Raw genomic sequence first — 18,458 nt, 5'->3', positions numbered from 1 at the left:
ATCAACTGTTGCTGTCGCTGTCCAGTGTGTTGAAACTGTGTGTTTTAACGATGGATTATTGACCGTATACTGTGTGTGTGTGTGTGTGTGTGTGTGTGTGTGTGTGTGTGTGTGTGTGTGTGTGTGTGTGTGTGTGTGTGTGTGTGTGTGTGTGTGTGTGTGTGTGTGTGTGTGTGTGTGTGTGTGTGTGTGTGTGTGTGTGTGTGTGTGTGTGTGTGTGTGTGTGTGTGTGTGTGTGTGTGTGTGTACGCGCCTCCTCCATCGTTAACATGGAACACAGAGGGTTGTTGACGCTTCAGTGGAAACACGTCTGAGAGAGACATGAGCACAGACCCGGTGATCCACTAGATCCACTAGATCTGATCCACTCTCTCTCTCTCTTTGTGTGTCTGAGACAGACAATAGAGGAGAGGAGAGAGAGGAGAAGGAGGAGAAGAGGTGGTTGTGGATCTAACTCCCCGGACTCACAGCGGGGTGTAAAAGAAGGAGATCCAGTCAGACAGACAGAGGTTCTCTGCAGGATCCAGTGACCTTGGTCCTCCTGGTCCTCCTGGTTCCTCGCCGGGCTGCGAGGCATCGTTTAGCCGGGCTGTGAGGCGTGTTTTCGGGGTTCGCAGACGGCGGCATGATGCTGATGATGGAGAACAGATTGATGGAGCACCGTGACGCGCATCAGGTTGATATCGATCCGGAATTCGAGCGTCGCGTTCGGACGCCGCGGGGGGCGAGCGGCACCTGGCCGGAGGATTACCCTCCTTCTCTTCCTGTAGGAGAGGAGGAGGAGGAGGTGAGCCGGGGTCTCGTCAAGGTGGAGGAGCGGCTCTACGACGCGTGCAGGAGGAAAGGCGGCGCGGCGGCGGGTCTCTGCCGGCTCCAGCCCCCCACCGCGGCCCCGGCGTCCTGCCTCATGCCCCCCGGACCCGGCGCGGCCGCTCTGGACGCGGCGGGGCAGCTGCGTAAAGCCAAGTCGTCCCGGAGGAACGCCTGGGGGAACCAGTCCTACGCGGACCTCATCACGCGCGCCATAGAGAGCACGCCGGAGAAGCGGCTCACCCTGTCGCAGGTCTACGACTGGATGGTCCGCTTTGTGCCCTATTTTAAGGATAAAGGAGACAGCAACAGTTCAGCTGGATGGAAGGTAAGGATCATATATACATCATAACTATGAGTTATGTCTGTTTAAAATACATAAACATGAGTTATGTCTGTTTAAAATACATAACTATGACTTATGTCTGTTTAAAATACATAACCATGACTTATGTCTGTTTAACCATGACTTATGTCTGTTTAAAATACATAACCATGACTTATGTCTGTTTAAAATACATAACCATGACTTATGTCTGTTTAAAATACATAACTATGACTTATGTCTGTTTAAAATACATAACTATGACTTATGTCTGTTTAAAATACATAACTATGACTTATGTCTGTTTAAAACTCTTTGGACTGTTGTACAAAGAGTCATCTGTTGTCTTTGTACTGGTGTTTAAATTGTACTGTACTGTTGTATCCAGTGTGTGTGTGTGTGTGTGTGTGTGTGTGTGTGTGTGTGTGTGTGTGTGTGTGTGTGTGTGTGTGTGTGTGTGTGTGTGTGTGTGTGTGTGTGTGTGTGTGTGTGTGTGTGTGTGTGTGTGTGTGTGTGTGGAGAGGGGTTCATTGGGTTCACTGTGTTTGGGTCTCAGAGTAAAAGAACTGAACGCGACCCAAAACGCCCCCTTACACAGCTCCTTGTGGATAGGCTGGTATACTGTATTATTATAGTTATTACTATAGTTTACCACGAGGACACGTAATACTATAGTAGCCTAATAACTATATCACTATACATAGTTATGAATATATAGTAATACGCACTGGACGCGAAATACTAGCCTGCTATTTGTGTGTGTGTGTGTGTGTGTGTGTGTGTGTGTGTGTGTGTGTGTGTGTGTGTGTGTGTGTGTGTGTGTGTGTGTGTGTGTGTGTGTTCTTCAAGTGTGTAGTTATGCACGCAGAGAGGGAAGGCGACAATAAAACGGTGTCGTGACAGTTTGTTGTTTAAAAGTGTCACAGACAGACAGACAGACAGACAGACAGACAGACAGACAGGATTACCCCCCCCCCCCCCACCATGCAATGAAGCCACAATAATGAGAGATGATGACACAGAGCGTCACAGAAAAACAGATGAAACTACAGATTATCCCTTTATATTCAAATTACTATGAGGGGTTTATGTTAATCTAATCTACTCAGTTAGTTTAGCATCCATTCTCACTGGATTAAATCTCAACAGATCTTTATAGCATCTCCTTCCTAAGGTCCTGCTTTTATGTTGACATTTTATTGATTTCCTCCATTTCACCTCAGATCAACATTGAGACACTTTTAATGACATCTTTATCAAATGTTTTTTTTTAAAATCCTCTGGTGCTGGAGCTTGTAGATCTGCTATTTTCGTGTTGTCATAATGATATGAGGTTTTGAGTTATTTTTGTTAGTCTGGATTGTATTTTAATAAAGGGGTTTCAGTGGTATACACTATAATAAACACGATAGCCTATACACTATACACACTAGACACTATACAGGAATGGAAGGCAGGAACATAACACACATCCAGAGAAATAACTGTCAACAAATCTCTTCTTTGATGACAGAAAATCTTTTGATGACTGAAAATAGCGACACGTTGTGAGCTTGTAGATCTGCTATTTTCAGAGCGCAACACCCGAGCGCAACCAAACATAAAATGACTTGTCTTTTAGTTCTACTGGATCTCTTCTCCACTAGATCCCTCACTGACATTTTAGTCTAGTTTTTATTTGTTGACGGAATTGTATTCCGTGTATATAATATATTTAGTCATAGTTTTAGTCATCATAGCGTAGTCTTCATTCAGTCTTTATTTAGGTTTTATTTAGTTTTTATTCAGTTTTTATTCAGTTTTTATTTAGTTTTCGTCAGTGAAAAAAGGTAGTCGACGAAAAAAAATCGTCATAGTTTTAGTCGACGAAATCAACACTGTGTGAACACACTGGTCTGATGGTTTTATAAAACTATACAGTTATAAGAGACTTCACTGTGGACACACTGGTCTAATGGTTTTATAAAACTATACAGTTATAAAAGACTTCATTGTGAACACACTGGTCTAATGGTTTTATAAAACTATACATTTATAAAAGACTTCACTGTGAACACACTGGTCCAATAGTTTTATAAAACTATACAGTTATAAAAGACTTCATGGTTTTATAAAACTATACATTTATAAAAGACTTAACTGTAGACACACTGGTCTAATGGTTTTATAAAACTATACATTTATAATAGACTTCATGGTTTTATAAAACTATACATTTATAAAAGACTTAACTGTAGACACACTGGTCTAATGGTTTTATAAAACTATACATTTATAATAGACTTCATGGTTTTATAAAACTATACATTTATAAAAGACTTAACTGTAGACACACTGGTCTAATGGTTTTATAAAACTATACATTTATAAAAGACTTAACTGTGAACACATTGGTCCAATAGTTTTATAAAACTATACATTTATAAAAGACTTAACTGTAGACACACTGGTCTAATGGTTTTATAAAACTATACATTTATAAAAGACTTCATGGTTTTATAAAACTATACATTTATAAGAGACTTCATTGTGGACACACTGGTCCAATAGTTTTATAAAACTACATTTTGTGTAACTTTGTGTCAACAAAGGGAGTATGGCTACAGAGTGTTGCCATGTCTGCTCATTATAAGCGACTTTGGGCTTGTCTTTCTGTAAAGTCTTGTAAATATTGGTGGTTGTGTTTTTTTTTTGCCTTTGTTTCTAAAGTGCTTATTTGGGCTTGTTGTTTCCTAATGTTGTTTAAACCAGTGTTTCTCAAATATTTTCATGTCAAGGACCCCAATATTAATATGTATGTGTTTGCAAACCCCTATCTGAAAATATGTTGTGCCAGGGACCCCCATTTGTGTTTTTAAATAACTTTCTGTCCTCAAGTTTTGTTTGGAAAATAGCTGATCTACAAGCTAAAAAAAGAAGAGGAGCTAATATACAGCTTGTAGATCAGCTATTTTACAAATAGTCAATGTAGATTTGAGTAGACTTCTTTTCGTAGACCTTGTTTCTCTCGCACAATCTGGCAACACTGCAGCTAAGGTGTCAATAGTTTATTTCCCATAATGCTTGTTGTCTGGAGGAGGAGCCTGTGCTTGGAGCTGGCAGGGTGTTTGTTTGTTTGTTGTGGATTTGAAACATTTCTCACAAATGAGGAAACATGGAGGACAGTCACACTGAAACAGTGTGAAGAAACCTCAGTGTTGTTGGTGAAGTGAAACCACCTGTTATACGTCAACATAACGAGGGAACCAATCATCTATGGACACACAGGTCCATCATGTCAGGTAGGCTCCAGCAACAAAGCTCTTAAATATCACACGTCTTCTCCTTCTCTCTCTCTACACCATTGGTTCTCAAAGTGGGGTCCGGGGACCCCCAGGGGTACTTGAGGGGGTCCCAGGGGGTCCCCAGCTAAATGATGGATAAGAACCAAATGAACCCTATGGGTCTGTAACTCTGAGAGTGTACAAATGGAACCAAATGGACCCGTTAGGGTCCATTTGGTTCCATTTGTACACTCTCAGAGTTAAATTAACATTGATTTTACAATATAAATTGGGGTCCCAGAGATAGAAATGCCATTAAATGGGGGTCCGCAGCCCTAATGCATGTCAAACTGGGGTCCTTGAAATTAAAATGGTTGAGAATCACTGCTAGAGCCGTAAAAATCTTCTCTTATGGGTGTCCTTGGCATATCTTTTCAAATGGGGGTCCGTGGGCTAATAAGTGTCAATTTGGGGGTCCTTGACCCGAAACAGTTTGAGAACCACTGCTCTACACATATAGAATAATACATAGTGTGAGTGAAGGTGGTGGTCCGGTACTGTGGTGGTCCCTGTACAGAGGAGACAGTGGTGGTCCGGTACTGTGGAGGCCCTGTACAGAGGAGACAGTGGTGGTCCGGTACTGTGGTGGTCCCTGTACAGAGGAGACAGTGGTGGTCCGGTACTGTGGTGGTCCCTGTACAGAGGAGACAGTGGTGGTCCGGTACTGTGGTGGTCCCTGTACAGAGGAGACAGTGGTGGTCCGGTACTGTGGTGGTCCCTGTACAGAGGAGACAGTGGTGGTCCGGTACTGTGGAGGCCCTGTACAGAGGAGACAGTGGTGGTCCGGTACTGTGGAGGCCCTGTACAGAGGAGACAGTGGAGTGAAGGTGGTGGTCCGGTCCGGTCCGGTACTGTGGAGGCCCACAGTCTGGTAGGAGGAGGTCCAAAGTTGTTGCTGTGATTTTGTTGCTTTCATCCACTTTGATGTTGATGAAAGTTTATGTTTGACATGTTGTCAAACATACATGTTTTAAACATAAAACATAGAGAAGATGGTAAAGGTGTGGGCTTGTAGAATGGCTATTTTTGCTATTTGTCGAATAAGAATTATATCTCTGTTGTCAGGCAGAAACTAATTATGTACAAAATATTATTTTTTCCGGAAATGGAAAAAAAAAGGTAGTTTTAGAACAACACAGTACTGTTGTTATTCTTAGAAAATAAGTACTTTTTTGGGTGAACTACTCCTTTAATGTGGAGCTAGATGTTTTGTCCATCATTGATTAGAATGAGAAAGTGGAGTTAGGAGGTTTGACTGACAGTTTGAGGATCCAATGGAGTTATGAGGTTTAGTCAGAAGAGCTTTTTAATACTTTTCATTGGTTCAGTATTAGTAAAACACACACACACACACACACACACACACACACACACACACACACACACACACACACACACACACATACACATACACATACACACACACACACACACACACTGGCCCTCATTTATCAACACAGCATATAAACCGGCGTATATTTTTCCATATATTCGGCCGTACACCAACGTCGAAGTCACATTTATCAAAGGATCCTACACAGCCGATCCTAGCGTACATCAGGGCTTTGATAAATCTCACGTCTGAAAACGAGCGTCATTTAAATAACACGCCCTTAAATATTCTCAAAACGCCCCGATTTTACGACATGAAGACGAACCAGAATACGACCAAAGACATGAAAAGCCAATAAGAAATAGCTTCCCCCGGTCGCCTCGTCGAACACGCACACGCCCCTCTCTCTCTCTCTCACACACACTCACACACACGCGCCCGCCTGTGTTTTTCATGTAATCCGCAGCGGTATCTTTGTCACTTAGGCTTGTAGCCTATATGAATGACATATTATGATAACAATCACATCGCCATGAATGGAATACGTTTGTATATTAATTTATTTACCCCATACCGAGCAGTGCGCGTTCAAATTACACTAAAATAAAGCAGTCAGACTCGGCCAGGCTGCAGTGATTCCGTGCCGCCAACGTTTAAGAAGAGATTGGAGCGTCGGGTTTATATCCTTAACCCAGCCAGGTTGTAGTCTTCATAACTCTCTATGACATAACTCCATAACATAGGACAAGCTACTGTAAGTTTGTAGTCCATGAAATGATCGTCGGGAGTCCCGAAAATGCGCTCGCATGAAGTGATGTATATTTTGAAAATAGCCAATGCAACCGAATGACTGTTAAAGCAGTTTGTTTAAATTACTTTATACAATGTTATATTTTCACAGGGATTATTTATTAGTGTAGATATACATTTTGGAGTGGATGTGTCCAGATGCCTGTCAGACAGTCAGACAATGCTGCTCCGCAGGTCTAGAATGGAATAAACGGGTGCAGCCAACGTCAACAACTGGTCCCGATCAGACGTGAGATCTCAGCGTACCGTAGGATGAAGCCCACGTCAGGATATATTGATAAATGCCGAAAGGTGCGGTGATCTCGCCGTACGCTCATTATTCGGGCTGCACCGCGTTGATAAATGAGGGCCACTGTAACTGTGATGCTGTCACATAAACTCTTTCTCTGTCTCTCCTCTCCTCTTCATTGTTATTGTTTTTCTTATAGTATGATGTTATTGTTTTATTGTGTGAAAGAGCAAATATCCATTAATCTCAGTACAAATCTAAGTCCTACACAGGATAGCAGCCGTCCAATCATATGGTTGGCTTTTAAAATTGGATTTAAAGGAGGACTTAATTCCCGCGGGGGGGGGCAGATGCAGATGTGTGTGTGTGGGGGGGGGGGGGGGGGGGGTAGGCACAGCTGGATGCCTACTCACACAAGCTCTGCGAGGGGATTTTGATTGGCTGGTTTGGCACGAAGCTGATTGGTTGTAGCAGGCCTCAAGGAAGCAAAAACAACTTGATTCAATCATAATAACACTCTTAAAAAACAACAATACACACACACACACACACACACACACACACACACACACACACACACACACACACACACACACACACACACACACACACACACACACACACACACATATGGCACTGTAACAGTTGGCATCGATTTTAATAGGATTTTAAGCACAGAGTCACAGAATATCCCTCACAAGTAAACATTAACACACATATATATATCTACACACACGTCACACACACACACACACACACACACACACACACACACACACACACACACACACACACACACACACACACACACACACACACACACACACACACACACACACACACACACAGCCTGACATCACTGTTATATTACATCACATTATGTCATTATAGACAAACATTTTCAAAAAGATATCAATACTTTTCAATAGGTTTTCACACCCCGAAAGCAGATGTACAAGCTCACAAGCGGTGGGGGGGGTGGGGTGGGGTGGGCAGGGTCTGTGGTTAAATGGGGGGGGGGGGGGGGACACAGAGGGAAACAGGATACAGTTCTTCTTCTTCTATTAAAAGCATCTTTAAGAGCTTGTTGTGTAATTCAGTCTGGTTCTCTGTCTTCTTCTGGACACATGGAGCCTGTGGTCTGCTCCTGTCTGACTATAATACCACTGAAGAAGAATCTATCTGTCTATTAATACCACTGAAGAAGTATCTATCTCAGTGGTTCTCAAACCTTTTTGTCTCAGGGCACCCCTTGTAAATACAGTTTTCATCCATGGCACATCACATTGTTACTTAACGTTCATGTCATATTACGGCACGTAAATATGTGAATATTTACCCCTAAGATACAGCATGTCACAAGGAAAACTTGAGAGAATATCTGTTTCCATTATGACAGATTGAAAATAACTTTATACTTGACGTTTAACCACTTGAACCCCAGTATCCCTATTCTGGGGGGGGGGAACATTTGCCAAAAAATAGCCGATCTACAAGCTCACAACGTGTCGCAACGCGACACGTTGTGAGCTTGTAGATCTCTGTAGATCGTTGTAGAGCTTGTAGATTTGATATGGATTGAAAAAGAACGCACCAAGTGCAATGCAATTAATAAGGGTCTAGGCCTAGGTGGTTAAACTGAAGCGATATCGATAAATTCCAAATATTATCAAAGTATCCTGCATGCGGCACCCCTGGGTGCCGCGGCACCCACTTTGAGAAACCCTGATCTATCTGTCTGTCTGTCTGTCTGGCGCTACACTCCCCCCGCCAGCCTAGGGAGGCCAGGGCCGAGCTCATGCCTCCTTTAATGCATGAGAGCCAACTGACCTTCTTGTCACCTGACAGGGGAGAGTTTCCCTGGTAGGACGTAGCTTCTTGTCACCTGACAGGGGGGAGTTTCCCTGGTAGGACGCAGCGTGTGGAAGGAACACGTTATTCCAACCAGTTCCCTTCCCCTCCATCAGGCGCCCCGGCTGACCAGGGGGAGGCAGTATAGAGACCAGGATTACTACATGTTTTTGTGAGGGTATGAACTACCCTAGGAGACACGGGGAGAACATGTAAACTCCACACACACAGTAGACTGGTCTGGTCTCTGTAGTCACACTCATCATGGTTGATAATCAGACCTGTCACTGTGGTGTCATCAGAGCACTTCAGGATGACACACCTGGGAGTTAACGGTCATTGGTTGTGGAGTAGAAGAGAGATGGTGGAACAGGATTAATGGTGTGAACGATTGTGAGCTTGTAGATCTGCTACTTTCAAATATTTCAGTACTTTTACTTTTGGTGCTTTAAGTACCTTTTGATGCCAATACCTTTGTACTTTTAGTCACAGGTAAATTTAGAATTCCGGACTTTTACCTGTAACAGAGTACTTCTACAAGAAAACACTTGAGTACTTTTTTCCAGCACTGCTAATATGGAATATTGAGCAGTGGCGTGCACAGACATTTAGAGGGGCAGGTGCTCAAGTAAATTATACTTTTTTTTTGTTTACTTGGTCTGCTCTTTTTCCCTCTACACCTATACCTCTTTGCCAAAAAATAGCCGATCTACAAGCTCACAACGCCTCGCAGCGCGAGGCGTTGTGAGCTTGTAGATCGGCTATTTTTGGCTAAAGTTCTCCTCAGAAAAGGGATGCTAGGTTTCGAGTGGTTATGGTAAAAATAAAAATCATATCACATAAAGATTTGGCGGACCCCCTGTAGTAACTCTGAGGACCCCCTAGGGGTCCCGGACCCCCTGTTGAAGACCCCTGCTGTAAACTGGAAAAAAAAAAAAATTTTTTTTTCAAAAGGGCACTTCTGGTCAAGAGGGCAAAGGGCAGGTGCTCTAGCACCACCTAGAGTCTATCTGTGCACGTCCCTGATATTGAGGTTCAGCCATGTGCTTTAATCTGTTATGAGTCACGTCTATTCTTTAATCACTTTCTCCTCCAGGGTTTCTCTGTCCCGGAGAGGACAGCTGTGACCAATGAAGATTGATGACAGTAATGTGAGGAGAGAGACAGGCTGTAGAGACAGACAGGCTGTAGTGTGAGCAGACAGACAGGCTGTACATGTGAGCAGACAGACAGGCTGTAGTGTGAGCAGACAGACAGGCTGTCTGTCATTTTAACATTTCTTTGGCTGTTCAAAAAATAGCAGATCTACAAGCTCATAGCGCGGCACCAAGGGCCGTGCTATGAGCTTGTAGATCTGCTATTTTTTAAATATATTTGTAATTCAAATTTCAAGTTTCATGGGGGTCCCTGGAACAAAACATTTTGAGATGGGGGTCCCTGGTTAGACACCTCCTTGTGCTGAACTGGGGACCCCCCAAAAGAATCATTTCTAATGAATATTCATGAGTCTAACGTCATATTTGGACAGATTACAATATAAAGCTGAATAACTCTATTAATCAACTCATGATCCATCATTAAACTCTTTATAGCAGATCTGATGAGGTGTGTGTGTGTGTGTGTGTGTGTGTGTGTGTGTGTGTGTGTGTGTGTGTGTGTGTGTGTGTGTGTGTGTGTGTGTGTGTGTGTGTGTGTGTGTGGTTTAACATTCTGATCATGTCACTGAGTGACTGACGCTCTGAGAGACTGACCTGGAATGAACCCAGAACACACACACTCTCTCTCTCTCTCTCTCTCTCTCTCTCTCTCTCTCTCTCTCTCTCTCTCTCTCTCTCTCTCAGTTGAATATAGAGTTTTCACTAAAAACACAATCTGTGAAAGTAAACCAGAGATAAATGTGTTTTTATAAATCTGATGACATTGTAGCGGGCGAGGTGACAATGTTTTAGATCATTGGTTCTCAAAGTGGGGTCCGGGGACCCCCAGGGGTACTTGAGGGGGTTCCAGGGGGTCCCCAGCTAAATGATGGACAGGAACCAAATGGACCCTTATGGGTCTGTAACTCTGAAAGTGTACAAATGGACACGTTAGGGTCCATTTGTCTCTGTACTGTATGTCTCTGCTCATCATACTAGTGAAAATAGCAGAACTATAAACTTGTAGATCTGCTATTTCACAACTTTATTATTATTATTATTATATAATGGACTTAAGAGGTTTCCCCCCCGACGCTCAGACCACTTATAGAAAACCTCTGAAGTTTGTTGTTTCCTCTTTGAAAGACCCCCCCCCCCCCTACACACACACACACACACACACACACACACACACACACACACACACACACACACACACACACACACACACACACACACTCTCTCTCCAGCGTCTCCATTAGCAATTCATGAGCTGAGTCTCATTAGAGTATAAGTTTGTACCAACGGCCTGGGAAGTGTGTGTGTGTGTGTGTGTGTGTGTGTGTGTGTGTGTGTGTGTGTGTGTGTGTGTGTGTGTGTGTGTGTGTGTGTGTGTGAACACATTCATATTTAATGTTCTCCTATTGAGGGGCCGCCTCCTTCCCTTCCTTCCTTCCCTTCCTTCATTCATTCCTTAATAATGCCACATTTAGCTCCTACGTCTGCTAGCTTCCCATGCTAACTGTTAGCCTAGCCTCTGGTCATCACAGCTGATGAGTTTCATTAGAGAACGGCTGGGTGTGATGTCATGCTCCTTTGAGCCTCTTTCAACCAATCAGATTGTCATTTGAAAAGAGAGCCGGCTCTCTATTGACCTTCCTGAATAAATAAATACAATAAAAACTAGAAAATGTGCTCCTCGGAGCACATTTTGTTCTAATTGTTCTAATTCTTACCAAAGATAGAACATGTTACTACTGGGGTCTTCAACAGGGGGTCCGGAACCCCTAGGGGGTCCTCAGAGCTACTATAGGGGGTCCGCCAAATCTTTGTGTGAGAGGATTTAGTTTTTTTTACATTAACCACTTGAACCCTACAATTCCTTTTCTGAGGGGAACGTTAGCTGAAAATAGCAGATCTACAAGCTCTCAACGCCTCGCAGCGCGAGGCGTTGAGAGCTTGTAGATCTGCTATTTTTGGCAAAGAGGCTATAGGTGTAGAGGGAAAAAAGAGCAGACTAAGTAAAACAAACGAAAAAAATCTGAAACACAATTTCATACAATATAGAGTAGGGGGTCCCTGCTTCATCTCTCTCTCAGCTAGGGGGTCCTTGGCCTGAAAACGTTGAAGACCCCTGTGTTACTATATCATAGCAATTATATTATTATAGCAATAAGTAATGAGATACAGAGGTGGTAAGCAACCACAATCAAATCAACCATCGAACAGTCATTATTACTACGCATTTAGATCTGGTAGGGTAAAAGATATATCTTTTAGTTAAACAAAAAGTTTTTAAAAATGTATTCTAAAAATACATGCACTGTTGAAAAAAAAAAGAGAACAAAAAAATACATGTATACATAGAAGGTTATTTATGTATTCCTTAAAAAAGAACAGACACAAATATTAATTGTCAGAAATGCATTACCGTATTACAAAAATCTATACTATGACTCATCTATCGAATGGCTTTCTGGTAATATTTTCATTACAGTAGTCTGTAGTGTCGTTTCACCATTGTACGGACCCGTGCTATTTTAACCAAAGGAAATCACGTACCCTATCTTTAACCATAGTTTTCTACAAATGTTCTAATTCTTACCAAAAGATAGAACATGTTACTACACGTTACGGACACATAGAGACGGACGGAGAGGAAAAGATACTCTCCATCTTCGTTTTTTGGTCATTTAGGGATTCAAGTGTTATTTTCTGTTTCTTAGCTTATTGGGCCTTCTGCTGTCGACGACGTTGAGCCTTTGCTTCTTCACCGAGCGTCAGACGATGATGTGCTGCCTCTTCAGTTCGCGTACCGGGAGTTAGTTGCATTGTGTGACCTCAGGTTGTTAGTTAGTTGCATTGTGTGGTCTCAGGTTGTTAGTTAGTTGCATTGTGTGACCTCAGGTTGTTAGTTAGTTGCATTGTGTGACCTCAGGTTGTTAGTTAGTTGCATTGTGTGGTCTCAGGTTGTTAGTTAGTTGCATTGTGTGGTCTCAGGTTGTTAGTTAGTTGCATTGTGTGGTCTCAGGTTGTTAGTTAGTTGCATTGTGTGGCCTCAGGTTGTTAGTTAGTTGCATTGTGTGACCTCAGGTTGTTAGTTAGTTGCATTGTGTGGCCTCAGGTTGTTAGTTAGTTGCATTGTGTGGTCTCAGGTTGTTAGTTAGTTGCATTGTGTGACCTCAGGTTGTTAGTTAGTTGCATTGTGTGGTCTCAGGTTGTTAGTTAGTTGCATTGTGTGGCCTCAGGTTGTTAGTTAGTTGCATTGTGTGACCTCAGGTTGTTAGTTAGTTGCATTGTGTGGTCTCAGGTTGTTAGTTAGTTGCATTGTGTGGTCTCAGGTTGTTAGTTAGTTGCATTGTGTGGTCTCAGGTTGTTAGTTAGTTGCATTGTGTGGTCTCAGGTTGTTAGTTAGTTGCATTGTGTGGTCTCAGGTTGTTAGTTAGTTGCATTGTGTGGTCTCAGGTTGTTAGTTAGTTGCATTGTGTGGTCTCAGGTTGTTAGTTAGTTGCATTGTGTGACCTCAGGTTGTTAGTTAGTTGCATTGTGTGGTCTCAGGTTGTTAGTTAGTTGCATTGTGTGGTCTCAGGTTGTTAGTTAGTTGCATTGTGTGGCCTCAGGTTGTTAGTTAGTTGCATTGTGTGGCCTCAGGTTGTTAGTTAGTTGCATTGTGTGGTCTCAGGTTGTGAGTTAGTTGCATTGTGTGGTCTCAGGTTGTTAGTTAGTTGCATTGTGTGGTCTCAGGTTGTGAGTTAGTTGCATTGTGTGGTCTCAGGTTGTTAGTTAGTTGCATTGTGTGGTCTCAGGTTGTTAGTTAGTTGCATTGTGTGGTCTCAGGTTGTTAGTTAGTTGCATTGTGTGGTCTCAGGTTGTTAGTTAGTTACATTGTGTGGTCTCAGGTTGTTAGTTAGTTGCATTGTGTGGTCTCAGGTTGTTAGTTAGTTGCATTGTGTGGTCTCAGGTTGTTAGTTAGTTGCATTGTGTGGTCTCAGGTTGTTAGTTAGTTGCATTGTGTGGCCTCAGGTTGTTAGTTAGTTGCATTGTGTGGTCTCAGGTTGTTAGTTAGTTGCATTGTGTGGTCTCAGGTTGTTAGTTAGTTACATTGTGTGGTCTCAGGTTGTTAGTTAGTTGCATTGTGTGACCTCAGGTTGTTAGTTAGTTGCATTGTGTGGCCTCAGGTTGTTAGTTAGTTGCATTGTGTGGTCTCAGGTTGTTAGTTAGTTGCATTGTGTGGTCTCAGGTTGTTAGTTAGTTGCATTGTGTGGCCTCAGGTTGTTAGTTAGTTGCATTGTGTGGTCTCAGGTTGTTAGTTAGTTGCATTGTGTGGCCTCAGGTTGTTAGTTAGTTGCATTGTGTGGTCTCAGGTTGTTAGTTAGTTGCATTGTGTGACCTCAGGTTGTTAGTTAGTTGCATTGTGTGGCCTCAGGTTGTTAGTTAGTTGCATTGTGTGGCCTCAGGTTGTTAGTTAGTTGCATTGTGTGGCCTCAGGTTGTTAGTTAGTTGCATTGTGTGACCTCAGGTTGTTAGTTAGTTGCATTGTGTGACCTCAGGTTGTTAGTTAGTTGCATTGTGTGGTCTCAGGTTGTTAGTTAGTTGCATTGTGTGACCTCAGGTTGTTAGTTAGTTGCATTGTGTGGTCTCAGGTTGTTAGTTAGTTGCATTGTGTGGTCTCAGGTTGTTAGTTAGTTGCATTGTGTGACCTCAGGTTGTTAGTTAGTTGCATTGTGTGACCTCAGGTTGTTAGTTAGTTGCATTGTGTGGTCTCAGGTTGTTAGTTAGTTGCATTGTGTGGTCTCAGGTTGTTAGTTAGTTGCATTGTGTGACCTCAGGTTGTTAGTTAGTTGCATTGTGTGGTCTCAGGTTGTTAGTTAGTTGCATTGTGTGGTCTCAGGTTGTTAGTTAGTTGCATTGTGTGGTCTCAGGTTGTTAGTTAGTTGCATTGTGTGGTCTCAGGTTGTTAGTTAGTTGCATTGTGTGGTCTCAGGTTGTTAGTTAGTTGCATTGTGTGGTCTCAGGTTGTTAGTTAGTTGCATTGTGTGGCCTCAGGTTGTTAGTTAGTTGCATTGTGTGGTCTCAGGTTGTTAGTTAGTTGCATTGTGTGGTCTCAGGTTGTTAGTTAGTTGCATTGTGTGGTCTCAGGTTGTTAGTTAGTTGCATTGTGTGGCCTCAGGTTGTTAGTTAGTTACATTGTGTGGTCTCAGGTTGTTAGTTAGTTGCATTGTGTGACCTCAGGTTGTTAGTTAGTTGCATTGTGTGGTCTCAGGTTGTTAGTTAGTTGCATTGTGTGGTCTCAGGTTGTTAGTTAGTTGCATTGTGTGGCCTCAGGTTGTTAGTTAGTTGCATTGTGTGGTCTCAGGTTGTTAGTTAGTTGCATTGTGTGGTCTCAGGTTGTTAGTTAGTTGCATTGTGTGACCTCAGGTTGTTAGTTAGTTGCATTGTGTGGTCTCAGGTTGTTAGTTAGTTGCATTGTGTGGTCTCAGGTTGTTAGTTAGTTGCATTGTGTGGCCTCAGGTTGTTAGTTAGTTGCATTGTGTGGCCTCAGGTTGTTAGTTAGTTGCATTGTGTGACCTCAGGTTGTTAGTTAGTTGCATTGTGTGACCTCAGGTTGTTAGTTAGTTGCATTGTGTGACCTCAGGTTGTTAGTTAGTTGCATTGTGTGGTCTCAGGTTGTTAGTTAGTTGCATTGTGTGACCTCAGGTTGTTAGTTAGTTGCATTGTGTGACCTCAGGTTGTTAGTTAGTTGCATTGTGTGACCTCAGGTTGTTAGTTAGTTGCATTGTGTGGTCTCAGGTTGTTAGTTAGTTGCATTGTGTGACCTCAGGTTGTTAGTTAGTTGCATTGTGTGGTCTCAGGTTGTTAGTTAGTTGCATTGTGTGGTCTCAGGTTGTTAGTTAGTTGCATTGTGTGGTCTCAGGTTGTTAGTTAGTTGCATTGTGTGGTCTCAGGTTGTTAGTTAGTTGCATTGTGTGACCTCAGGTTGTTAGTTAGTTGCATTGTGTGGTCTCAGGTTGTTAGTTAGTTGCATTGTGTGACCTCAGGTTGTTAGTTAGTTGCATTGTGTGGTCTCAGGTTGTTAGTTAGTTGCATTGTGTGGTCTCAGGTTGTTAGTTAGTTGCATTGTGTGACCTCAGGTTGTTAGTTAGTTGCATTGTGTGGTCTCAGGTTGTTAGTTAGTTGCATTGTGTGACCTCAGGTTGTTAGTTAGTTGCATTGTGTGACCTCAGGTTGTTAGTTAGTTGCATTGTGTGACCTCAGGTTGTTAGTTAGTTGCATTGTGTGACCTCAGGTTGTTAGTTAGTTGCATTGTGTGGTCTCAGGTTGTTAGTTAGTTGCATTGTGTGACCTCAGGTTGTTAGTTAGTTGCATTGTGTGACCTCAGGTTGTTAGTTAGTTGCATTGTGTGACCTCAGGTTGTTAGTTAGTTGCATTGTGTGACCTCAGGTTGTTAGTTAGTTGCATTGTGTGACCTCAGGTTGTTAGTTAGTTGCATTGTGTGGTCTCAGGTTGTTAGTTAGTTGCATTGTGTGACCTCAGGTTGTTAGTTAGTTGCATTGTGTGACCTCAGGTTGTTAGTTAGTTGCATTGTGTGACCTCAGGTTGTTAGTTAGTTGCATTGTGTGGTCTCAGGTTGTTAGTTAGTTGCATTGTGTGACCTCAGGTTGTTAGTTAGTTGCATTGTGTGGTCTCAGGTTGTTAGTTAGTTGCATTGTGTGGTCTCAGGTTGTTAGTTAGTTGCATTGTGTGGTCTCAGGTTGTTAGTTAGTTGCATTGTGTGGTCTCAGGTTGTTAGTTAGTTGCATTGTGTGACCTCAGGTTGTTAGTTAGTTGCATTGTGTGGTCTCAGGTTGTTAGTTAGTTGCATTGTGTGACCTCAGGTTGTTAGTTAGTTGCATTGTGTGGTCTCAGGTTGTTAGTTAGTTGCATTGTGTGGTCTCAGGTTGTTAGTTAGTTGCATTGTGTGACCTCAGGTTGTTAGTTAGTTGCATTGTGTGACCTCAGGTTGTTAGTTAGTTGCATTGTGTGGTCTCAGGTTGTTAGTTAGTTGCATTGTGTGACCTCAGGTTGTTAGTTAGTTGCATTGTGTGGTCTCAGGTTGTTAGTTAGTTGCATTGTGTGGTCTCAGGTTGTTAGTTAGTTGCATTGTGTGGTCTCAGGTTGTTAGTTAGTTGCATTGTGTGGTCTCAGGTTGTTAGTTAGTTGCATTGTGTGGTCTCAGGTTGTTAGTTAGTTGCATTGTGTGGTCTCAGGTTGTTAGTTAGTTGCATTGTGTGGTCTCAGGTTGTTAGTTAGTTGCATTGTGTGACCTCAGGTTGTTAGTTAGTTGCATTGTGTGGCCTCAGGTTGTTAGTTAGTTGCATTGTGTGGCCTCAGGTTGTTAGTTAGTTGCATTGTGTGACCTCAGGTTGTTAGTTAGTTGCATTGTGTGGTCTCAGGTTGTTAGTTAGTTGCATTGTGTGGTCTCAGGTTGTTAGTTAGTTGCATTGTGTGGTCTCAGGTTGTTAGTTAGTTGCATTGTGTGACCTCAGGTTGTTAGTTAGTTGCATTGTGTGGTCTCAGGTTGTTAGTTAGTTACATTGTGTGGCCTCAGGTTGTTAGTTAGTTGCATTGTGTGGCCTCAGGTTGTTAGTTAGTTGCATTGTGTGGCCTCAGGTTGTTAGTTAGTTGCATTGTGTGACCTCAGGTTGTTAGTTAGTTGCATTGTGTGGCCTCAGGTTGTTAGTTAGTTGCATTGTGTGGCCTCAGGTTGTTAGTTAGTTGCATTGTGTGGTCTCAGGTTGTTAGTTAGTTGCATTGTGTGGTCTCAGGTTGTTAGTTAGTTGCATTGTGTGGTCTCAGGTTGTTAGTTAGTTGCATTGTGTGACCTCAGGTTGTTAGTTAGTTGCATTGTGTGACCTCAGGTTGTTAGTTAGTTGCATTGTGTGACCTCAGGTTGTTAGTTAGTTGCATTGTGTGGCCTCAGGTTGTTAGTTAGTTGCATTGTGTGACCTCAGGTTGTTAGTTAGTTGCATTGTGTGGCCTCAGGTTGTTAGTTAGTTGCATTGTGTGGCCTCAGGTTGTTAGTTAGTTGCATTGTGTGGTCTCAGGTTGTTAGTTAGTTGCATTGTGTGGCCTCAGGTTGTTAGTTAGTTGCATTGTGTGGTCTCAGGTTGTTAGTTAGTTGCATTGTGTGACCTCAGGTTGTTAGTTAGTTGCATTGTGTGGTCTCAGGTTGTTAGTTAGTTGCATTGTGTGGCCTCAGGTTGTTAGTTAGTTGCATTGTGTGGTCTCAGGTTGTTAGTTAGTTGCATTGTGTGGTCTCAGGTTGTTAGTTAGTTGCATTGTGTGACCTCAGGTTGTTAGTTAGTTGCATTGTGTGGCCTCAGGTTGTTAGTTAGTTGCATTGTGTGACCTCAGGTTGTTAGTTAGTTGCATTGTGTGGCCTCAGGTTGTTAGTTAGTTGCATTGTGTGGCCTCAGGTTGTTAGTTAGTTGCATTGTGTGGTCTCAGGTTGTTAGTTAGTTGCATTGTGTGGTCTCAGGTTGTTAGTTAGTTGCATTGTGTGGTCTCAGGTTGTTAGTTAGTTGCATTGTGTGGTCTCAGGTTGTTAGTTAGTTGCATTGTGTGACCTCAGGTTGTTAGTTAGTTGCATTGTGTGACCTCA

General features: G+C 42.7%; 1 protein-coding gene across 1 annotated transcript in view; it reads left to right on the top strand.

Moving 5' to 3' along the window:
- Positions 1–861: 861 nt before the first annotated feature.
- Positions 862–18,458, top strand: part of LOC311061834 (uncharacterized protein) — a gene marked incomplete at its 3' end in the record, with an annotated part of 45,842 nt that continues 28,245 nt past the window's right edge. The window contains exon 1 of the mRNA XM_084080531.1: positions 862–1,138. Coding sequence (XP_083936657.1) covers positions 908–1,138 — 231 coding nt within the window. The 5' untranslated portion in view covers positions 862–907. The remainder of the gene's footprint in view (positions 1,139–18,458) is intronic.

Source organism: Gymnoscopelus microlampas (genome assembly GCF_963454915.1).
Source record: "Gymnoscopelus microlampas genome assembly, chromosome: 15".
Classification (NCBI taxonomy): domain Eukaryota; kingdom Metazoa; phylum Chordata; class Actinopteri; order Myctophiformes; family Myctophidae; genus Gymnoscopelus; species Gymnoscopelus microlampas.
Note: the sequence above shows the minus strand (reverse complement) of the source record. Positions and strands in the feature narration are given on the sequence as shown.